At 41.5% G+C, this 24932-nt stretch overlaps 1 protein-coding gene across 2 annotated transcripts in view; it reads right to left on the minus strand.

Moving 5' to 3' along the window:
• DYNC1LI1 (dynein cytoplasmic 1 light intermediate chain 1) overlaps positions 1 to 22778 on the minus strand; it is a 32031-nt gene extending 9253 nt beyond the window's left edge. The window contains exons 1-5 of one of the 2 annotated variants that reach the window (XM_042475873.1): positions 22444 to 22778; positions 21774 to 21847; positions 7050 to 7166; positions 5672 to 5902; positions 1553 to 1722 (exon numbers count right to left, since the gene is read on the minus strand). In XM_042475873.1, coding sequence (XP_042331807.1) covers positions 1553 to 1722; positions 5672 to 5902; positions 7050 to 7166; positions 21774 to 21847; positions 22444 to 22631 — 780 coding nt within the window. In that variant the 5' untranslated portion in view covers positions 22632 to 22778. The remainder of the gene's footprint in view (positions 1 to 1552; positions 1723 to 5671; positions 5903 to 7049; positions 7167 to 21773; positions 21848 to 22443) is intronic. The other variant, XM_042475872.1, reaches the window with a different exon arrangement.
• Between the last annotated feature and the right edge of the window lie 2154 nt (positions 22779 to 24932).

Here is a 24932-nt window from a genome sequence, read left to right on the forward strand (position 1 = left end):
GCAAAACCAACTGCATGTTTCTCAGGATCTTGAGATTTTTAAAAACAGATTTTTTAAAAAGACGTAAAAGTTGCAGTTCTTAGCCCACTGACTACATTGTTAAATCCTGATGAACATTATGTCTGTTGTTGTGTGCCTTCAAATCATTTCCAACTAATGGTGACCTTAAGACGAACCTCTCATGGGGTTTTCTTGGCAAGATTTGTTCAGAAAGGGGTTGACCTTTATTTCATGCTGAGAGAGTGTGACTGGCTAAGGTCACCCAGTGGTTGAGCAGGGATTTGAACCCTGGTCTCCACAGTTGTAGTACAATGCTCAAACCACTATACCACTCTGGCTCCTATTATGTTTGTTATTTCCAACTTATAGCAACCCTAAGGGGAAACTATCATGAGGTTTTGAAGGCTTTCATTGCGTGCATAGATTTTTGTGGGTTTTTCGGGCTATGTGGCCATATTCTAGAAGAGTTTATTCCTGACATTTTACCAGCAGCTGTGACTGGCATCTTCAGAGAATGAAGATGCCAGCCACAGATATGCCAGGACATGGCCACATAGCTTGAAAAATCCACAAAAATCTATCATGGGGTTTTCTTGGCATGATTTGTTCAAAGGTGGTGAGCCATTGCCTTCTTCTGTGCTTAAAGGGTAGGAACTCAAAATCCTAATGGACTCAAGAATCTTTACATAGACACTTAACTCATTATAAAAAAAAAAACCCCTCCATCTGCAACCAAAACTCAAAAAGTGTATCTCCAAAAATCTTTATGAGATTCTACAATCCCATTTCATAGAATTTCTAGACAGGGTTAAGGATAGAGATCACATTAAACCATCAATTCAGCAGCTGACCTGGCTTTCTAGTCTAGGTGATGGTTTTTATATTTAACATCCTAAGTGATCTGATTCCTACACAAAGTTGCCTTTTCTCTATTGTCCTGTTGCTATCAGGTACTTTCTTGACTACAGCAATCCTGTTTTAAGATACAGGAAGGAGAAACACATAGATGAACACTTCTAGAAAGTGATGTCAGTGGAATTTAATACATATAAACAATATTTTGTGCAGATTCAAAATAGAAATAGTGTTAATAGTATATTTGTTCAGTCTGCTCACATCATCCGTGGGCTTGCCATCCGTGGACTTGAGCTCATGCAGATGGTAAGCCTGGGGGGGAAAATGGTGTGTGCACCCACACCGCAGGAGCATGTCGCCTTTAGAATCAATGGGACTTGAGGTCCCGCGTTTTTCACATATGTTTGGGGGGGGGGTCTGGAATGGATCCCCACGTATACAAAGGGACCATTGTATTAAACTGTCTCAGAATTAAAAACGTTAATTTAAATAAATGCTTGATTTATAAAATATTTTTTGATAAACTAATTTGTTAACACTTAACCAACACTGTGAAAAATGCTCATGCTTATAAACGATCAATATCAGCCCTCAAAACTACTGTGCTTTATAGATGTCATGCCCACTTATTTTAAGGAGTTTAACCTCATTGTGGGCCTTAATATATGTAAAAATAATCTGAAATATGAAAACAAACCTTTGTACAAACTACTACTACAGGAATGCCTAAGTTACATGTTAGTGTATCTGCACCCAGTGGTAAAATGACACTGTCATCTTTGTCTTCTTGTAATGAAGTATTTCTCCTCTGTGGAGAAGCTGGAAAGTCTTCTCCTGGTTCCGTGTATTCTTGGAAATCTCTTACGACTGAAATAAAGTCAGAGAAAAACGTGGATGAGATCCCTTTCACTGGAAGTTATTTTGCTTCTGAAAGAACTTATATTCACATTAACTACACTGCACATTATTTATCTTTGCTCAGCTATGTTTACCTTTGCTTAGCTGTGTTAACTATGTTTTTCTTAATCATACAAAGTATTTCAAACTGAGATACAATAAAAGGTAGACAGTAAGATTCAAGAAGCATTGTTCCTTCCAGAGAACAATCTATAGCCTCTTGAAAAGATACACTACATATAAGAAAGTTCTTAAACAAATTTAATAAATAAAATAGGTATTAAAACTTTCAAAATAGATGAATGCAAGCCCAAAATCAAAGTTTTTAGTTTGTTTTAACCAAGAAAACAGCAATAACCAGTGGTGTGCGGTGAGTTCAAACCACACCAGGTAACATCCCAGATGGGGGTGTACACCCGAGATGGCAGTACACCTTGTATGGGGCTGGTGCGGCAGCTGGGTGAATGAGAAAGGGCATCACATCCCTTTCTCATTTGCCCAACAGCCACTCAAGACCCAAAACCTGGTGACACCAAGCATGAGGACACCACTGGCAGTAACATTTGTTTCTCCCATTTCCTCCCTGAGTCAGGCAAGAAAAACAACATGGCCTCACTAAAAGTAAAGACAGACTTTGATTATTCCTTCCATTCAGACATCTTGGAAACCAATTCACTTACTATCCAAGCCTGAATATAAAGAACTTAGAGCAATAGCAGATTGAGAAAAAAAAAAGGTATAAACCCATCACACCCTGAGAAAGATTCAGCAGTCATAGTGGGAGGGTGGGATCTTTCCTCTCATTAACCCAGAATGTATCTTCATAGTAAATACCTAATAGACCATTGTCTGGGTTGGTAAGAGGAAGAATGCACACAACTTGGGATATAGGCAAACTCTCAATCTAAAGTATGAGGGAGAGCAATAACTACACACTAGTTCCTAACCACCTCCAGCATTACCCTTCTTCTAAAGATGGCATTCACCAACCTGAATGTGTCAATCACAATGACAAATGAATGAAGAAGTAGTACTCCAGCTGGCTGCCTTATGATGATGATGATTAATTTCTTTTCCACCTCTCCTGTCAGTAACCTGAACCAAACCATGTAAGGGCTTTAAAGGTAATAACCAACACTTTGTACTTTGCTCAGAAACTAATGGCAGCCAATGAAATGATTTTAAGGTTGGTGTGATGTGATCACTCCTGGATGTACCTGTAACCAATCTAGCTGCCATATTCAGAACCAGCTGGAGTTTCCGGACTTGGTAAAAAGGTAGCCCAATGTACAGCACATTGCAGATGTCCAGCCTTGAGGTTACTAGCGCATGCACTACCATCTTTAGGTCCTTCAGTTCTAGGAAGGGTCATAGCTGCATATCAGCTGAAGCTGAGAATAGGCTGATGTTAAATGTCAATAATGGGGAAATTAGTGGAAAACACTGAAGTAGGTACTACTCTGGTGGAATGTGCCATCACATTAGCTGGGCAAAGCTTTCTTGCCTAGTTATATGCCAACAGGATGTATGCCTTAATCCACACGGCTATGGTGGAATGAGACACCTTGCAACCCAACTGAAACCAGATTGAAAGAGACAAACAGACAAATAAAGAATCACAATGCTGAAGTTCGACAAAAGTAAACCTTTAACATTCTGCACACATCCACTGTCCCATAACTTATCTTGCTTAGTAAGTAAACTGGTCTCCATGATAACTGAGTGGGAAGATTCATGAAAGTCTGTCTTCTGCCATTGTGAGACTGCTCTTGCTGCCTGACTCTGGGTGATGATGGGAGAAACCCAAGTTGTGTGGATTCCTCCTCTCACCAACCCAGAAAATGAAACGGGGGGGGGGGAAGCATCTCTTTGCTCAACTCCTATTTCCTTCATTCTCAGATCAACTCGTGACAATTTTTTCTTAAGGGAATAAAGCATATTAAGTACTTAGGCTCTAATATGTGTATTTGTGAACTATGTGTATTTAGTCTTTAATCTATTTAAACCATCATGATTCCCATTTTTTTCAGTGGCATACAACCAAATATGTGCTTATACAATGCTTATACCAGCTATCATAATATAGAACAGGTGCAAGGTCCACTGAATTTTAGAGGAAAACATTTAAAAAAGAAAATCCCGTCCCAGTGTTACTTTTTACAATATTAATAAGCTGAGAACAGTGTCATGTGAAAACTAGGAATCAAAATGGACAGAGACGTAGCCTGTACTAAACAAAAGAGTGAAATGTACTAACTTGCTCTCTTACAGTCTTATTGCCCTTCTTATTTTCCACAGACTACTCTTACATATATCACTCTCTACAGAGCGTGTGAATCATGCAGCCCTCCCGATTCTGTTGGACTGCAAGTCCCAGCAGCCTTAGCCAGTACAGCCAATGGTAAAGAATGTTGAGAGCTGCAATCCAGCAACATTTAGAACCCTTCAGGAGTTCTACCTTTGCTCTATATGAGAAATTTTTAACATTCCAAATGAGGGAACACAAGTTTCATATTAGATGAAATTTAGAGTATCTTAATACTGATCTTCTAGAACAGCTTAGAGTAAATGCCAGTGTGAGATTCTGCATTTACCACAATGTCAGAAGTGCATATTGTGAAACTGCAGAGAAGTATATGGAGAAACTCCCTGCATGCATGGAATGTTACTATGCAAGTTCTGAGCTGCTGTATCAGGAATACATTCTAGTACTGTTGTCCCTGCACATTCATGGGGATTAAGGGCACAAGACCCTCGCGAATGTGGAAAAACTGCGAATAACTTCCCTCCTCCGAGGAAGCTAGTTAAAGGGACAGGTGGGCAGGGCAAGAGAGGCAGAAGAGTGTACATTGCTTCCCCCGCACTCCCATCCCTTTAATTGGCTCCCCGCCCCTTTCCAGGATGGAGAGCTGCCTGGGGATAACACAGATCAAATATTTTTAGAGTACACAACTTTGAGGACAAAACAAACATATTCCAGCACTTAATAAGATAAAAAGCATAACACAAACTTAATGAAGAAGATGTAGCTGTTCTATGCGCAAACAACCTGAACTCTACAAAACATAGCAATTTTATAATGGACTTAGAACTCTTGTCCAAGGGTAAATATTCAAGGGAGTGGGTCAACATATCTTAAATCATGTAATTCTCAAAAGAAATAGTAAATAAGAACTACATACCAGATGTTACAGCTATGATAACAAGAATCTGAACAGTCAACATAAAGGATTTATAAAATTTTCACAAAGCTTATGAGCATATACAAATGTAGTTAATCAGGTGACTATGACAAATATTTCCTTTCATAAAGGGGGGCTACCAATTAATTATAGGAAGCTTCTAAACTAGGGCCCGTTACAAACGGGCCTTTTAGTACGGAGTCAGTCCGTACAAAATGGCAGCGCCCCATCTACATGGGGGCCACCATGATGACCGCGCTGCCTCTATATGGGGCGGTGCGGATGTGATGTTGTTGCTCCGCACCAGGGCGCTTAGTGCGCCCTTTGCGCGGAGCAGGAAGGAGCTCCGTTTTGGAGCTCCTTCCTGGTTTGTGCCGCTGGGCGCAGCCTTCACACGGCTGCACCCAGCAACGGGGCTTCAAGCCCCAAGGACACCCCTTTCCAGGCTGCAGGGAAGCGGCCTTTTGCTGCTTCCCCGCAGCCTGGAAAGCAGTGGATCGGGGCCTCAGCATCTGCCGTTCTGGCCACTGAGGCGCCGATACCCCGGGGAAAGGGGCGGGTACAGGCCGCCGCTTTTCGGCGGTCTGTAACGCACCTAAGGTTCTAAATCTAAAAAACCTCTTTAGGAATGAGTACATTTACTGTATTTGAAGATGCATTTAGACAAAAGTCTGTGCAGATGTGTGCGTGCACACACACACACCCCCATCACATTTCTTCACTTTAAAAATACTCACTCTTTTGTTCCATTTCTTTCATTTCTTCAGGAGGAATTTTTAATTTGTCAATATGCTCCCTTACAACGCTTGCCCATTTTTGTAAAGAGTCTAAAGCAGTCCATGGTTTAGACATATCTACAACCAGCATAACCAAAGTGTCTTTTAATGAGATGGCTTCCATTGCAAATTTCAGGAGACCTTTATGATAGAGATCCCCATCCAATATCCATACATTACATCTTGTCTGATCTAGAACAGAAGCAAAGAAATAAATTTTAGGTATACAGGTTGAGTCACCAAATTCCAAAATCCACAATACTTCAAAGTCTAAAACTTTTTTCATGGGCGGCTGAGATAATTACAGCTTTGCTTTCTGATGGTTCAGTGTACAAAAACTTTGTTTTGTGCACAAAACTATTTAAAATACTGTATATAATTACTTTCAGGCTATGTGTATAAGGTGTATATGAAACATAAATGAATTTTGTGTTTAGACTTGGGTCCCATCTCCAAGCTACCTCCTTATGTATATGTGTCCAAAATCCTGAAAAATCTGAAACCAAAAACTCTTCTGGTCCCAAACATTTTGGATAAGGGAAATGCACACTGTACTGTAGTCCAACTTTATGGCTAGTGTTTATAAATTTTCATGAATATGATACCTGTATAAAAGTCAAATGTGCAACTGAATTTAAATTCCATGAATTCTGATCTACTCCTCGTCTAGTTTTTTAATGAAAGAAACAATAGAGGGCAGAATCCAAAGAACACCACCCACCTGCAAAAGGCTTCTATCAGCCTAAAAGGAAAAGATCTGGGGATTTTGTATTTTGCTTCATCCATAGTGGGTTTACATTGCTGATATTAGTTACTGAATAGTTGTTGCTCCCAAGGTGACCGGGTGAAAGGGGAGCAGTAACTGAGATGGGTTGTTTTGAATTTGCAGTAAAACTCTAGAACTAATATAAAGAAATATGCATGGGGGGGGTCATTAAGGTTGTTGCCCAAAAGGAAAGTGGGCGGTAGACAAGAACAGTAGGGACTACTGTTTTAAACTGTGCTACTGTGACGTAATATTTAACTGACAGTAAATGGGGTGAGCTCTTAATCATACCCTATATCATTTCCTTTCCCTCCCCTTCCCTACTCCTTTCTCATGATTTTCTATTTTTCTTTGTAATCATACTTGAAATTAAATTAAAAAGGGGGGGGGGGGTGTGAGATGGGGAAATTGTTGAAAAAAGGAGGAAAAAACAGGCAGAGGTTCAGAAAATTAAACACAGAAAACAAATAATACTTTAATATGAAAGCAAATGAAAATGTAATCAGCAGAGAATACCAAGACAATCAGAAATGTAATGTTCTTACTCCTGTAGTTATCATAGCGGGTACTTACCATCTCTGTCTTCATCATGCACATTTAAATACAAGTATTCCATTCCTCTTCCTTTCTTGTATTCCTCAATTCCTTGAAGTTTTCCAATTAAACTAGTTTTACCTGCTCCATCTTCTCCTAGAAACATTTTAAAAGATAACCTAATTAATATCACAACATAATATTTTTTTGGGTTGAACTTGTGAAAATTGGTTTAAGTTAGAAACTGACTAAGGACAGTTAGTGCCTGCCTGTGGCAGACAGTATAATATAGGCATAGCATGAGATATGTTTTGCGTTTTCATGTTGTTCCCAAATAATGGCAACTCTAAAGTGACTTTATGATCGTGTTTTCCTGGCAAGATTTGTTCGGAGGGGGTTTACCATTGCTCTTCTCTCAGACTGACTGAGTGTGACTTGCCCAAGATCATCCAGTGGGTTTTCATGGCTGATCAGAGACTGGGCCTCCCAGAGTCCTAGTCCAATGCTCAAAAGAGTAATCACCCTGACTGTATAGTATGAAGAATGCTCATGCTTTTTTTTTAAAAAAGTGAACCTAAAAGCAGTCCCCACTCGAAAACAAACCAAAAACCAAAACCTTTACCTAATTATTCACATGGCTCATCCAAAGCAATGCGCTGCCAGAGGTAAAGGACAACATACTATTGTATGTTGGCTATTGTAGCACCTTTGAGACTAAATGAAAGAGCATAAACTTTTTTAGACTAAGTCTATTTCATCAGATGCAACTTTAGATGAAGTAGTCTATGAAAGCTTACGTTACAAACTTCTTTCACTCACTCTTATAGGGCTACAATATCTCTTTGCGTATGGATGACTAACATGGCTATGGTCTGAAACGCACTGCAGAAATAATCCATTTTGAGACCACTTCAATTGCCCTGGCTCAATGCCAGGGAATTCTGGGAATTGTAGTTTTGTGAGACATTTAGCCTTCTCTGTTAGAAAGCTCTGGTGCCATAATAAATTACAATTCCCAGGATTCCCTAGGACTGAGTCAGGGCAGTTAAAGCAGTCTCAAACTGGATCATTTCTGAGAAAGTTAAAAATAAATAAGAACACACATCCCAATAAGCAGCTTCCTGATTAAAAGTCTTCTTAAACAAAAATATATTTTATCAATCAGATAAATTCCACATTTCCATGTGAAAATCAACACTAAGGAAATTAAACACTCTAGATCAGTTTTAAATGTATTTTTTCTTTGTTCATGCCTTATTCTTTTAGATTACAGTAAATGTTTTCTACATCTCTTTTTGCTTCATTAGGAAATGTTTCCCTCATATTTGCTATACAGAATGTATTGTCTCCCATATCCTCAGATTATGGTAATCTTTGGAGAATCATGCAATGCACAGAACTGAAGTAGAACCCTGCAAGACATAATTGTTCTAAGAGCAGGCAAAAGGCAGACCTTCATATCTTTGGTAGTTAGAGATTTTGGGACCCACAAGCCAGCATCTGAATGGTTTCACTTTGCTCATCGATCCACAAAAGAAAAAAGATTTTTAAAAAAATTGAAGAGATGTACCATATAAACTTGCGTACAAGTCGACATCATGTATAAGTTGAGGGACGGTTTCGGGGTCAAAATCATGGATTTTGATATGACTCGTGGATAAGTCGAGGGTAAAACCTAGGAGCTATAACAAAGAATGGAAAGGGGAAAACACCACATCAATCCCTCCTTCTTTTCTGGACCTCACTCGACCACTAACTCCACTTCCCAGGTGCTGGAGGAGAGGTTTTAACATCGGGTTGGGAAGAAAAGGAAGTGGAGTTAAATGGGGTATTTCTCTGATGGGAAGAGAAGGCTTTCAGATTGGAAGGAAAACAAGTGGAGCTAAAAGGGGTGTTTCTCTGATGGGAAGAGAAGGCTTTCAGATCGGATTGGGAAGGGAGAGAAGAGGAGCTAAAAGGGGTGTTTCTTTGACGGGAAGAGAAGGCTTTCAGATTTGTCACAGAAAGGCTCAAGAAGAACTATACACTTAATGGTTTTTGTATTCCAAAATGAAGCTGATGAGCATCGATCTCAACCACTGCTGAGAAATTTTGATTGACTACTTTTAACTAGCTATAGTAGCAGCTAAACAAGGTTTTTGACAAAAGCACCTATAACAACAAAGCAAATGAAGAATAAAGCAATCACTGAGAAGTACAAAATGCTGTAACATCACATCAGGCTATCTTACGCAAGATATTCCTGCAGAAAGGTGAAACTAAAATGTGATCTTTAGCTACCTATAGTGACCCCCTCTCAATTCTTCTCTGTGACAAACTGCTGCTATATATGCAATTGGGAAACATGAGGTGGTTGTATCATATAATACCTCATCCTCTTCCAAATTTTGAAAGATTGTGAAGATCAGAAAAATCAATAGGGGACAACAAATTGGGTTTCTTCAGCCTGTTACAGACTGCCAAAATAAAGCTGCTTCGGGTCTCTTTGGAGGTATGCTCTTTAAATGATGCATGCATCCTAAGAATCCGGAAGCTGCACCAAAAGCTGCACTCCAGTGCTTAGGAATGGAGTGTGGCTTTGGCGCGATCTCTGGACTCTTAGGACCCATGCATCATTTAAATAGCATACCTCCAAAGAGACCCGAAGCAGCTTCATTTTGGCAGTCTGTAACAGGCCTATATTTTTAATGCTAAGCTTTCACTGCTAATTGCAGCACCGCAGCAGAATTTAGAAAACAAAATTTGACAAGAATTGATTATCATTATGCCTGAGCCAGAAATATCAAACATGCATGCTAAGATGCCAAGCAAAGTGCCTCTATAAGCACTGAACAAGTATTTGTAAATAAAGCTCTTAGATTAATACCTAGGCAGGCTAACTCTCTACTAAATACTTTCTCAATCCTGATTGTATCTTCAGCAGAATTTTTAAAAAACATTTTGGAGAGTCTATTCAGTTTTATCTAAAAGCAGATATTTGGTTTTCTTAACAATGAATATAAATATAACAAAAATATAACTCAAGATAAAAGAACAGATTAAAAACAGGGACAACAACAATAAATGCTTTGAGATGGATTCTGTTCTTAACTTTCACCTATGTTAAAACAGCCCTTAAAATAAACTGGCTCAATATAAGATTTTATTTAAGCAAATCTATACACATACAGTAATATTCGAAAGCATATCCATGTTAAGTCTGTATTAGCATAACAAGATTTTTAAAAAGCCCCTGCAGCATCTTTGAGACTAAGGCTGCATCCGCGCAACAGATTTAATCTGGTTTGACACCATGGCTCAATGCTATGGAATTCTGGGAATTGTAGCTTGCTGTGGCACCACAACAAACAACAATTCTCAGAATTCCACAGCACTGAGCCACGGCAGGTGAAGTGGTGTCAAACCAGATTATTTCTACAATGCAGATGCTGCCTTCGGACTTTATCACATGGGAGGTTTACCATGAGTAAAATGTCAAGAAATAATCAGAAATCATGAAAGAAGCGTGATCGGGGTTCACACCTCCATGCACTTCTCCGTCAGTAAATCATCATGGAGCTGCAATTTGGCAATAATGGGAGATCCCGTTATTATCAAATGACAGCTCCGAGGATGCTCTACTCACAGGAGAAGCAAGCCCTGATGCCTCCATGACAATTTACTGATGGGAGAAGCATGCAGGGCTGTGAAACCCGATCATGCTTCGTTCATGATTTCTGACGATTTCATGGCGATTTACTCACGGTAAGCATCCCATGTGATAAAATCTTTAGCCTCAAAGGTGCTGCAGAGGTCTTGATGAGATGTGGAATATTTTTAACTATTTCAATGTCTTCATCATCTACATCAAAGTAATGTGAATAATTGGTGGCCATTATCTTTATCTTGATGATAAACTGTAAATCTGCCTTGGCATTTTCTTCCTTCACTTTCTCTATTCCAAGTCTTTGCTATTTTCTATTAGCAGTATCGTGTCACCTGCATATTTTAAACTGATGTTTCATCCTCCAATTTTCACACCTTCTTCTGCCAAGTCTAATCTTGCTTTATGTATAATATGTTCAGTGGCACACCTGCTTTCTTTAAGAGCAATCCATAGTTTGTCATAATTAATAATAATTTGCTAAGATCTATAAAGCACAGGCTGATTTTCATCTGAAATTCTTTGGTGCACTTCATTATTCAACATATTTTTGCAATAGGATTCCTAATGCCTCTTCCTTTCCCAAAGCCAACTTAAAGTATCTGGAATTTCTCACGCCATGCATAGTAGAATGTAGAATTTTGAGCATCAGTTTGCTTACATGGAAGGATAATCTAATAATGGTCATGTGTCTGCTGCAATCCCTGGTGTCCCCTTTCTTGGCAATTAGGATGTATATTGCATGTTTCCAACTTATGGGTCATTGTTTTGTTTTCCATATTCCACATTTTAGTTATAACTAAATAAGATTCTGTCTCTACAGAATGAAACAGCTCTGTTGGTACACCATCTATTCCTGGTGATTTATTTCTCCCAAGTGCTCCGAATGCAGCTTCCACTTCTCTTTCTAAAATTGGAAGTTTGTCTTCATGTCTTCACTTTGAATGACTACGAGTTGGTCCTCTTTATTCATGGATTCAACCATCCATTGCTTGAAAATATTTTAAAAATACATAAATTCTCAAAAGCAAACCTTAATTTTGCCATTTTATGTAAGGGTCACCATTTTACTATCCAATTATATTTAATGGGATTTGAGCATCCATGGATTTTGGTATACGTGGTGGGTCCTGGAATTAAATCCTAGTGGATACCAAGGTCAACTGTACATCCCTCCTTGAGGGATGGGCGATTTCCATCGGATCTTAAATTGGCCATTGTAAAACCGATCCTAAAGAAGCCCTCCCTCGACCCCCCTGGTACATAATAATTATCGGCCTGTTTCGCTGCTACCATTCTTGGAAAAGGTGATCGAGAGGGCGGTTGCGATCCAGCTTCAGATGGTCTTGGATGAAACGGATTATCTGGACCCATTTCAAACTGGCTTCCGGGCGGGTCACGGGGTTGAGACGGCCATGGTCGCCTTGGTCGATGATCTCCGTCTGGGCATCGATAGGGGAAGCGTGTCCCTGTTGGTGCTCTTGGACATCTCAGCGGCTTTCGATACCATAGACCATGGTATCCTTCTGGGGCGCCTGGCTGAGGTGGGAATCGGGGGCACTGCGCTCCAGTGGTTCCGTTCCTACCTCTCTGGGAGGTCCCAGATGGTGCAGCTGGGAGACGTGTGCTCCAGCGAGCGGGCCCTTAAAACTGGGGTCCCTCAAGGAGCCATTCTGTCTCCCATGCTATTTAACATTTACATGAAACCGCTGGGAGAGATCATCCGGAGACATGGGGCGCGGGGTTATCAGTACGCTGATGACACCCAAATTATTTTCTCTATGTCTCCGACTGATGCAGTGACTGGGGATGGCGTCTCTCCTCTCGTGGCCTGTCTGGAGTCAGTAATGGGCTGGATGAGGAAAAACCGACTCAAACTAAATCCAGAGAAAACGGAGGTACTAGTGATAGGTTCCCCCGGTCCAGGAATGGCGGTGGTTCCACCTGTCCTGAACGGGGTCACGCTCCCTGTGAAGGACTCTGTGCGCAGTCTGGGAGTGGTTCTTGACTCGTCGCTTCATCTGACTGCTCAGGTGAATGCGACGGTCAAGAACACTTGTTACCAGCTCCGGCTGATTCGCCAGCTGCGCCCATACCTGGACCGGAGGGACCTAGAAACTGTAGTACATGCTCTGGTAACTTCGAGATTGGACTTCTGCAATGTACTCTACATGGGGCAACCCTTATACCAAACTCGGAAGCTCCAAATGGTTCAGAATATGGCAGCCCGGCTGGTCACTGGCGTATCCAGGACCAGCCACATAACACCTGTGCTTAAAGATCTTCACTGGCTGCCCATTCGCTTCCGAGCTCAATATAAGGCGTTGGTTATCACCTATAAAGCCCTAAATGGCTTGGGCCCAGGGTACCTAAAGGACCGCCTCTCCCCGCACAATCCGCCTCGCACCCTCAGAACATCAGGGCAGCAATTGCTGAAGGTGCCTGGGGCCAGGTTAGCTTCTACCTCAAGAAGGGCCTTTTCCACAGCTGCCCCAGCCCTTTGGAATACGCTGCCCACAGAGCTCCGCTCATCTACCACCCTGGCCCAATTTAGGAAGGACCTCAAAACCTTCCTATTCAAGCAGGCATTCCCCGATTAAATATCCTGCGGGCCTCCCTCCTCTTCCGTGGCCATGAGGATGGGCTAACGGGGATTTTATTGTTTTTTAGACTATGTACAGTATTGTTTTGATTGTTATATGTTTTTAACTTTGTATTCAATTGCACCTGTTGCATTATTGTAAGCCGCCCTGATCTTTTTGGAAGGGCGGGATATAAATAAAGATTTTATTTTATTATTATTTATAACTTTGAAGTAGATGATGAAGGCATTGAAATGGTTAAAAATATTCCACATCTTGGCTCATTCATTAATCAGAATGGAGACTGCAGTCATGTAATCAGAAGAAGACTAGGACTTGGAAGAGCAGCTTTGAAGAAACTAGACAAGATTCCAGAGTGAAAAGCTATATCATTTAATGTTAAAATTAGGATGTTTCCCGTTTCTATGTATTGTTGTGAAACCTGGACATTGAGGAAAATAGATAGGAAGAGAATCAACTAATTTGAAATGTAGTGCTGAAGAAGAGTTGTGTGGAGACTGTGGATTGCTAAAAAGACAAATGAATGGGTTCTACAGCAAATCTGGCCTGAACTTTCTCTAGAAACCAAGATGATTAAACTGAGGCGGGTTATAAACCGCTGCTTTGAGGCGGTCTGCTGCCACCGTTTGCTCCGTGCGGGAGCCGCAGCAGCCACACCACGCGGCTCCCGCACGGACCGAAAAAGAAGCTCCAAAATGGAGCTTCTTCTTGCGGTGCCTCTGTGATGTCGCGAGGCGCCAGGGGCGCATTCACAATGTCACAGATGCCGCGACACGTTCGGATGCACAGCGTCTGATACGTAAAGATGGCGCTGGCCGTGTGGAACGGCCGGCGCCATATTGTACGGACAGAGTCCGTACTAGAGCCAGGGGCATCTAGAAGAGACGCCCCTTTTTTAAAATGGGACGACCTGCAGACGTCCCAAGTGGCGGTTTGTAACCTGCCTGAGATTGTGAAACTTTGGGCCTACAGTTGGCCCTCCGTATTGGCATGGGTTCTGTCCCAGACACCACCAGAGATACTAAAAAGTGCAGGACCTTGCCCATTATTGCCAATGCATTTGCAAAGTCAGTGTGACTGTGTTGGTGTGGCTACATGCATGCGCTGCCATTGACAATAATGGATTGGGGTCATCTGTGGAGGTTCCAATCCCCGAATGGCTAGCCTGCCAATACAGTGCGCTGACTGTATCATGAGAACTCATGACTCATTAGAAGAAACAACAATGCTTGGAAACATGGAAGGCAGGAGGAAAAGAGGAAGATCGCATTCCGGATGGATAGACTGAATCAAGGAAGCCATCGCCCTGAGTTTACAAGATCTCAGCAGGGATGTTGATGATAGCGTGATTTAGAGGTCTCTCATTCATAGGATCGCCATAAGTCAAAGTTGACCCGATTACAGTTAAATATAAACATTCTGCTTCAGTACAGTACTGTGACCTGAATAACTATAAGCAGTTTTTTTGAAATTTCAGTTACTTGTCATGTAACTTTAAAAAAAACACACACAAACACAAACAGAAACCAGCATGGTCAAAAATGTCAAAAAATCTACTGCTGCCAGGAATACATTTGCACTGGAACAAAAAAAAGAAGGTCATCTGTTGTTTTTCAGTGACCCATTACGCAGTGAAGCAAAAACAATGTGCTCTGGTTGTCAATTGGCTAAGGTAGACATTGGAATTGTCACTGGAGTCAAGAAACAAAAGTAGTCCATATGAAACCTATTCTCAACATAAACTTAATGCTAACCCTAACATTAACTATGAATACACTGACATTCCTATTGGGGAGAACAGATACCTCACCAGACACTCAATGCACATCCCTCTGGTCACCAGCCTATTCAGAATTTGTCCCAACATTTTCAATGAGGTTGACTATCAAGGGAAACTACAAGACTGCATTCCACTTACTAATCCCCACTGTGGCATGCCCTGCTGATATGTCAGGGTGAATGTGAGCAAAAATCTGAGTAACTAACACTAGCACACAAAAGATATCCAGAACATTGTGTCTGTACCTAATGCTTCTGCAAAGCTAACAAAATGTACAGGGAAAAGGAAATAGCCCTGACTTCCAGAGTATTTAAATATTTTACTTATTTAAGAATAAAACTATCATGTCAACATAAACAGCATCAGAAAGCAGACTGGTAAAGTACAATTGAAATGTATTATGTTCCACATTCACTGGAGGACATTCCTGAAGAATGAAATAATTTATGTAAAATCTGCAGACAATATATTAAATATAATATATTAATAATATACTAAATATGACAAAGAAAAAAAGCTATACAGGAAACTCCTGTTACTTTTAATATGAAAATGAAAATAAAATTGCTTCTCCAGCCCTTAACTGGATACATAGCTTCCTTACTTGAAACACATTAAAAACAAGGAAGTGAACAGAGCAGCAGAAATATGAACCAGTATGAAAATGTTTACTCAAAAGATTTAAATTAAATGGGATATCCTTTTCTAAACAGCAATAGCAAATATATTTCTATACCACTCATCTGTGAACTAGCATTCCCTACATACTTTACAGTGTGTAAGCCAATTGCCCCAAACAAGTTGGGTACAAGTTTTACCTACCTAAGAAAGGATGGAAGACTGAGTGGATCCTGAAGCCCTGCAGGGTCGAACTCACAACCTTGTGGCTGTGAGTGGCTGCAGTACTGCCATTTAACCACTGCACCACCAGGGCTCCTACCTGAAGATGGTAGCCTTGTATCATTTGAGGATCGTAACATACAGTCAGTCATTCTCACAGCAACTTGATGTCTTGTTATTTTAAAATAACTCATTATGACTTCAACCCAGTTTTTTGTACATTCATTGATAAAGCATAGAAACAACTTAAAATTAATAACTAATAATTAAGAACTCAATATTTTCTCCTAGGCACTCTTCCCATTTACTAACACTGCTAAGCTTGTTTCTGTATGTGCCTTCAAGTCACCTGTCAACCTATGGCCAGCCCATGAATTTCATAGGCTTCTCTTAGGAAAGGAATACTGTACTCAGAGGTAGTTTGCCAGTTCCTTCCTCTGAAATACAGCCACCTGATATTCACTGGTTTCCCATCCAAGTACTAAACAGTGCTGATCCTGCTTAGCTTCCAAGATCAGAGAAGATCTGGTGCTTTTAGTTTATTTAAATAAAATAATAAATAATAAAACTTTTATTTATATCCCGCTTTTTTATGACAAGACAATCAATTTAGGTGGCTACTACTAAGCCTACCATCTTAAAATAATATGTCTCTAGCTGCTTCCTAACAAAGTGTAATATTTCTACATCCCACATTTCTATTTTAGAAAAACTGTGACAAGCCAATGCCAACTACAGTGGTACCTCGGGATACGAAATGCGCGGGTTACGAAATTTCCGGGTTACGAAAAAAATCCATTCAAAAAAACTGTTCCGGCTTACGAACGTTTTTTCGGGTTACGAAAAAATTTTTGGTGCTTTTCGGCGCTATTTCACACGAAATCGCGGCTTTTCCCCATTAGCGCCTATGGGTTTTCGGCTTGCGAAGGCTTTTCAGGTTACGAAAGCGGCAGCGGAACGAATTAATTTCGTAACCCGAGGTACCACTGTATATAGTCATGCTCTATTTCATGCAGTTTTACTCAGTGACATTCTATGATATAACACACAAACACCCACTCATACTGAACAATTATTTGGACTACTTCACTAAAGGTAAGAAAACATGTAATATACAAGTGTCTGTCCTGGGAAGAGTCCTAATACAGTCCATTAGTAGAAACACCAATGCCTGTAATGAGTAAGAAAGGTAACTGACTTTTTTGTTCTATACTACAAGGAGATGCTGAAAGGTTCTTGGCCCAAATAAGAAGGGAATGATCTAGAGCCATGAAACTTACATGCTATTCCACACATTCACCCCAAAATTCAACACACTTGGGGCCCGTTCATACTAGAGTTTAAAGCAAATTGCTGACTGGGGTATATGTCCATCGTTCCCACTTGAAACAGGTTCTGATCCTACTGTGCTCTGTTTCAACCAAAACAAAACGAGGCAAACACAAAAGGATCGTTCTTTCCTGACATTAGTTTTTGGGCAGTTCTTTTGAAAAGACCTGAATCTGAACAATGTTCAACAAGTAGGAACAACAGGCTGGAATCACATTGGGGGAGTTGCACCAGCTCTTGCCTGTTTCTCTCAGCTACCTCTGGTGCTGTTCTTGGGGGTGCAGGGCACCATCTTGGGTGGCTCCTCTCTTGCGGTGCTCCCTTTGGGCTCAGCCAAGGCTGGCAGGTGGGGCAGTCCTTCTTCCATTCCTTCCTCCCCTCGGCCTCACCACAGTTCTTGGAGCGCGGCTTCACTTTCTTTCCCAGCTCGGCCATGGAAACCCACTGGGTGCCCCTGGGCAAGTCACACCCTCTCAGCTGGAAGGGACGAGGAGGAGGTGAAGGACCCTCTCCTCTTCCTCTCTTCCACCTCTCTCTATGGCTGCTGTTCTTCTCCCCCCCCTCAAGTGTGAACAACAAAGGGGAGTAAACGGCCCTGGAGAGATACAATAACAAAATAACCCAGTTTCCACACCGGGGTTATTTTGTAGTGGGAATGAGCCCTTGGTAGATCATGCCTCAAGTTTCTTTAACCTCTCCTAAAAAATCCTGATGTCTGGTCCCTGAAATACTGATCTGCTGCTGCTATCACTTCTGAATCAATGAAAAATTTCCTTCCTTGCCATCTCCTTTTAAGGTTTGGAAACAGGAAATAGACGGAGCAAGATCCGGTGAATGGTCTTTGCACTCAATCCCCAAATTTTGCAAAATATTTCAATTTGGGTCAGCATTCAAACATTTTGGCACCCACTTGGCCAAAATCAGGTCATGAACAAGCTCAACAATTTCATGAGTGGACATTGTTGAATGTTTCCTACACCTTGCTGCATCTTTGGTCTCAAAATCTCCAAGCTGAAAGGTGGCACACCACAGTTGAGTACTACGGGCACTTGTCGCTAAATATTTGGATCATACTCTCATAGATTTTCTTTGGAGTTTTCTTCCGCTGGAAAAGAAGTTTATGACAGCCCAGAATTCAGAATTGAAAACTCCACACTTTTAATTTACATGGTTCTATCAATGATCTCAAAAAATTCAGAAACTAGAGCTACGATCCTGCAAACTGGCAGTTTACAATACAAAAGAAATCTTTCAAGCTACAGTGACAAAATTATGCACAGATTTTGGGAAGTGGGTTGGGCACCCCCTCGTACATCAGCACCCATCCGTACTAAAACATTTAGTAACACCAATTATTATTAGGCCACAGAGTTTCTTATGTGATCATGCTATACTAGCCTGAGGCAAATGAATTCAAACAAGAACTTTCTGAGACTTTCCAAATTGAGCCAAACAGCTAGCAAAACAGTTGCCCTAGGCTCATTGGCATGCAGATCAAAGATAACTAGATAAATAGACTAAACATCAAAATCTAAGATTTTAAAGGCAAGTAAGGTCAAAATGTAATAGAGCCATTTAAAAAACAAACAGATTTAAATTTAACCTTTTCTAGGCAAAAGAGTCCATTGCCATGCCATTGCTTAGGGCTTAATTTTCAAAATTTGTGCTGAGGAGTTCACACCAGGAATGTTCTCTCCAATTTTGATCCCCCGCAAGAATACACAGGAAGTGGACAAGATAAACTGATTTAAAGTTTCCAACTGATATTTCTTCCTATATTTTCTCAACACTGACCACTAAAGCATAATAATTTACAGCTAAACACACTCCCATTTAAGTTTCATTCTAACAACATTGTCATAGTATGTATATTTTACATGTTTTCCTTTTTAAAAAAACTTTAGAAGAAATGCATTTTTACAATTCCTATATAATGTCTGTCTGGTATCTAGGTTAAAGTATCAAGATATAGAGTCCTGCACAATGGACAAAATTTCCGCCTTCTCTCCAACCCCATGTTCTCTTTAGCTTTGCCTTGGCCCAATCCCAAGATCATAAAACAAAGTAGCTCAAACTATCTATCTATCTATCTCTCTATATATATTATAACAAAACCCTATGCCCAGAACCAATAGGTACATCTGCTTACTAGATAAACTAGAACCATTTATTTTTTATCAAGTGAAAATTAAATAGCTATGTTTGGTAAGAAGAGTGTAAGTACTCACATTAAAGAAATACTCAGATTGGTTCTTCATTTACAGAAATGACTTTTAACTCAATATGTCTGGCAGAAGACTTTAGAATCTAACTGCAGGGCTGAAAGGCTAATACACAAATGGTTTAATATAATTAAACAGAAAACCAATTAATGCTTTAGTAGTTTTTTGTTAAAGGCTGGTTTTACACACCCTGGAAGACTACAATCATACATCTAACTACAAAACATATTATCCCAATTCAGCTTTAAGTCTAGGTCTGAGAGGTGCAAGAATAATCTGTATGTTCACATGTTCCATTTTGAACCTCCCCTTTGATTTTGCATGTTGATTAATATAGAAGGAATAAACTATTCTAGACAGTCATTTTGCAACGAAGAAGCTTCTATAGAATGGTGATTTAATAATGTGATCTATATTCCCCTTCTTGTTTTATTATTTTAAATGCTTCAAAACTGGTACGATTCAATTATTACTTTTAATATAATAGATTTGTTTTCATTCAGTGGATAAATTGTTAGCTGTATTATATTTTAATTAATCCTGTATGCCATCCTGGTACTATGGGAAAGGGATACTGTATTATTAAATAAAATACATTTTTAAAAGATATATTGTTTGTCTTTGACAGAATTATGAGTTTGCTTTCCAATTTGTCCAGGGTTTCCTTCTAAAACACTACTTGCTTCAGATCTCCTTCCAAAACTTGTTTACATTTTCTTGCCCCTGCATGTTCTATTTGCATAAAAGAGTAAATGAAATGCTTTAATATCCTCATCTGAAGCAGAGGACTAAGCTGTTTGTTAACAAGTTGTTTCATATTTTAAAACAATGCCCTGACAGACAGAAGGCCAAGTTAAGTGTGTTTGGTTATATTCACATGTAGTCAATTTCACACTAAAAGGTGAAAAGCCAATGTAATTCTTTTGGGTGTAACTAGGCCAGAAGCTATTTGAAACAGTCAATGGAAGTATTACCCATGGCTGAGTCTACTCACAGGTAAACCGTCACCATTTCACGAAATAGCCTTGCTGGAACACTTAATTTGATCATATATTGCCAATAACCTGGTCAGGGAACCACATGTGCTGTATTAACTTATCAAATGAAGGGGAAAAAAGCAGAACCTGAGTACGGATCGTAATTCAGTACAAGATGCAAAGTGTACCAGGTGGTTATGAGACACTGTACCAGCGCATACCAGCTGATCCAGATGCACCCTAACACCCCCAAACCTCAGCTCCTCTTGAATAAGAGGATCAGCTGCACTGTCAAGTAACAAGGAAAGAGAAAGGGAAAGCCAAGGAGGAGCTAACCATATCTGATGGGTGGAGACATCATGGCATAATTCAAGAAAGCGAGAGGCTGACTGCTGACACAACGTGACAGCAATGCTCACAGTCAGAGGTTACCCCACCCACCACAAGAATGAGCAAAGGGCCCCCCCACACCTTCGATCCCAGTACTGCAACAACAACAAAAGTATATTTCATGCAGGAATGACCATTTGCTTCTAAATACGTTGCTTCTTTTGTTCATGTTAACATTAAAAATGCATCTTTTTAAAAACCAGAAACAGAACTGTGAGCAGTATCCCTGTTTTGCAGTATTCTGGCAGCCCCTTCAGACTCCACGGTGGTCCCAGGCTGAAAACAAGCCCTCTCCCCCAGATCCACTGCAGATACCCATCCCTCTCCTAGCGCACCACTCAATGCACGGGGGAGGCTGCTTCTGAAGGCCAGCTCAAAAGCCCTGTGAGACGGTACACAGCTGTTCCTAGCCAGAAACAATGCATGGGAAATTGATGTAAACACACCGGTACCTTTATATCCAGGAATCTAATAGAGTCTGCAGGGGGTGGGCAGAGAAATGGCACAATCAACTAATCTCTGCAGTTCGGTCCCCCTCCCCCACAGCCACGAACCCATTGGGTGACCTTAAGCAAGCCACACTCTCTCAGCCTCAGGGAGAGGCAATGGCAAACCTCCTCTGAACAAACCTTGACAGGAAAACTTCACAATAGGGTTGCCATAAGTCTTGTTTCGGCCATGCAAACGCATGGGGGGGGGTCTTGTGCAAGTCACACTCTCTCAGCCTCAGAGGGAGGCAATGGCAAGCCCCCTCTGAATGAATCTGGCCATGAAAACCCTGTGATTGGAAACCCGAAGGCCCACAACAACAACAGCAACCTCCCTCCCTTTCGCTGCACAACCTGCAAGGCCAGCGCAGCTTTGCGCAGAAGAGGCCCATCCTTCTAATTAATAAGTCAGAAGCTGGGAGAAGAAGGGGAAGCAGACAGACAGACAGACAAACCAGAGATGAGGGGAAAGGGAAAGGAGGACCACTTACCCAGCAGCACCACATTCTTCCCCGAAGGCAGCTTCGACCGAGAGCGAGTGGAGACTTCGCTGAGGATGCAGGACCTGGAGGCAAGAGAGAGAGGAGGGAAGGAACAAGGAAGATGATGAGGAAGGAAAGGCAAATCTCTCTGGGGGAAAGAGGAAGCAGTCAGGGAAAGGTGATGGAGGAGATAAAGAGGGGCTTCAGAGATGCCCTTCTAGGCAAGGAGGTGGCTCTTGAGGGGAGCAGGGGGAACAGGCGTCCTCCTTTCTCCCAGGAACTGTCCTCCATTTCCATCTCCTGCCCAGGATAAATTCCAAAACGTCCTCCATTTCGACCAAGGCTTAGAAGCCTACATTTACATGGATATATTTTCAACTCTGTGTCTGTGTCCGTCCAGGCGTCCTCCTTTTCCAGGACACGTCCTCCATTCCAACCTCCTGCCTAGGAAGGATTCCCAAAAAAACCCCAGTCCTCCATTTTGAGCATGACTAAGAAAACGTGACATTTCTATTTGCAGGAGTGGCTGCTTTTGTTTGGGAACAACCCTCTATATCCCCTCCCTTCCCTTGAGGCTCCTTGGTCCTCCTTTGGGGCTGCAGGGAGCAAGGGAGGGAGAGATGGAGAACAGCACTAGAGCCTCGGAGGGAAGAGAGAAGGGGGGGATGCTGATGGTTACCAGAGGTTCTGCCCGTCATCCTCGTCGCCTCCTCCCGCCCGGGACTCCGCGCCGTTGTTGCCGCCGTTGCCATTGTTTGCGGCGTTGAAGGAGGAGGGAGAGGCCCCGTAACCAGAGCCCAGCCCCGGCGAGGAAGAAGAGGAACCGAAGGAGCCTCCGCCGGCTCGCCCTCCCAACACGGCCGCCATCTTCGCCCCACACTCAGCCTCCTCCTCCTCCTCCTCCTCCTCCCTCGCAGACAAGCGGAACAATGCCGCCTCCTCCTTCCCTCCCTTTGAGGCGTCTGTGTGTGTGACAGAAAGAGAGAGCAATAGCAAATGAGGCGGCGGCGGCGGAGAGGACCCGGATGTTGGGGTACGCGCGCCAATGGGGGCGGGGCCTAGTGCGGGGAAAGAAGGCGCGAGGACAACATGGCTCGCGCGCCGCTCCCGCCAAGGCTGTCAGGGTTGGCCCCGCCCACTCCGCTTCGCGCATGCGCACACGCTCGCTCGCGCCACCGACGGCCGTTATTGTTGGCGCCTCAGCTCTGCCCCTTCCCCCTCCTCTCTCTCTCTCTCTCTGCCTAAGCCTCGCCCCTCACTCACTGACTGACTCTGTTTTTATTATCATTTTTGAGTCTGACACACAAAAGTGTGTGTCTGTTGTCTGTGACGAAAACAATGGAGCCCACTTGACACACAAGTCCAAAACACACTGTGGAAATACTGTACTGCAATCCATTGCCCCCCCCCAATTAATCACGCGACAGCAGCAGAAAGTGTGTCTTTTCTGACTAAGACGTAAATTAATTAACAAAAATCACACAAATGCACACACACAACGCCAGACTGACACTGCATTGGTCCAATACATTATAAAATATATATCTTCTCTATAAATGAAAATGTAAATGTCCATTTGTTCAATATCTTAAATGTCCGAAAGTTCTTCGCTGATTGCTTTGAAATTTTGACACAACGTTCCATTCGAATACGCACATGTTTCTATAAACCTATTATGTTTTATATATAGATGTCACACCTGTGACAGGTAACAATCGTTTTTTTTAAAAAAACAGCGCCATCTGTTGGACGTAGCGGCAACACACGCTATACTAAATATTCGATTGGCGTTTGCAATCACCATCAACAAAGCTCAGGGCCAATCTTTAGAACTGTGCAGTTTAGATCTAGACACAGGTTGCTTCTCACATGGGCAATTATATGTTGCGTGTTGTAGAGTCGGCAAACCAGACAGTCTCTGTATCTACACAGACAATGAAACAACAAAAAATATTGTACATCCACAAGCATTCCCATAATTCCATAGCATGGAGCCATGGCAGTTAAAGTGGTGTCAAGCCAGATTATTTCTGTGGTATGGATGCAGCCTTCGTTACTGGTGGCATGGAGCAAGGAATCAAGAGACATCAGGGACAGGGAGACTTGGTGGTTCTACATGTACCATTCACATCCTATGATCTAAAAAATTAATCTTGAAATACAGGAACTAACAGGATTGTTTCTGGAACCAGTGTCTGGTTTAGCTGATGCATTAAATACCTTGTGCTTTGGTGAACTGGACTATAAGAACTGGACTATATAGCACATGCTGCAATAGATATGTTTATCTTTGGTTGCTACGCGGCCTTCCATGCTATCTAATGTGCAGGCTCCCCCCCCGCAACTGAGACCATATGTGCGCCCATCGGCTACCACTATTTCTTTTCTGGAAACCTGCCACAGACCAGTACCCAATGGCTTATAGACAGGCACTGGTCCACCACTCTATCTAGCACTGCTGTAAAAGACAAATGCTACAATTATTATTATTATTATTATTATTATTATTATTATCCTGCTTTTATCCTAATAATATAGGGACTCAAGGTGTCGGACAGCAAATTTAAAACAACACAATTTAAAAACAATACAAAAACATTCAAATGTATAAATATAAAAAATTTAAAAATAAATGATTTAAAAAGTTAAAACAGTGATGCTTTAAAATGTAAAATGTGTTTAAACTCTATACAAGCCTTAAATTTTAAATTACACAGCAGTTAAAGCCCTACCCTTGTCAGGTAGCACAAGAATATTTTTATCTCCCGCCAAAAGGTTAGCAGGGATGGGCTAGGGAAGGAGTTCTTGAGCCCGGAAGCACCAAATTCTCTCTTGTTTCCACCAAATGCACCTAAGAGAGTGGTAGGGCAGAGAGAAGAAACTTGCTGGACGATCCCTCCTCTCCATCTTGCTATTCCTAAGTAGCACCCTTAAACCAAGGGTGATGATGCTCTACGATCAGAAGAAGAACATAATACACGACCAAGATCAAAAGGATGTTGGAAATAATACACAGAAGAGCTCTTCATAAGAGAAGAAAGGATGAATGACAGATGGGACGAAGAATCATAAGAAGACGAACCCCAAATTTTGGAAAGTGAAGTGAAAGTTTCACTCAAAGCAATTGGGAAGAATCAATCAACAGGAACAGATGACTTTCAAATCCAG

Source organism: Sceloporus undulatus, chromosome 6, assembly GCF_019175285.1.
Source record: "Sceloporus undulatus isolate JIND9_A2432 ecotype Alabama chromosome 6, SceUnd_v1.1, whole genome shotgun sequence".
NCBI lineage: Eukaryota > Metazoa > Chordata > Lepidosauria > Squamata > Phrynosomatidae > Sceloporus > Sceloporus undulatus.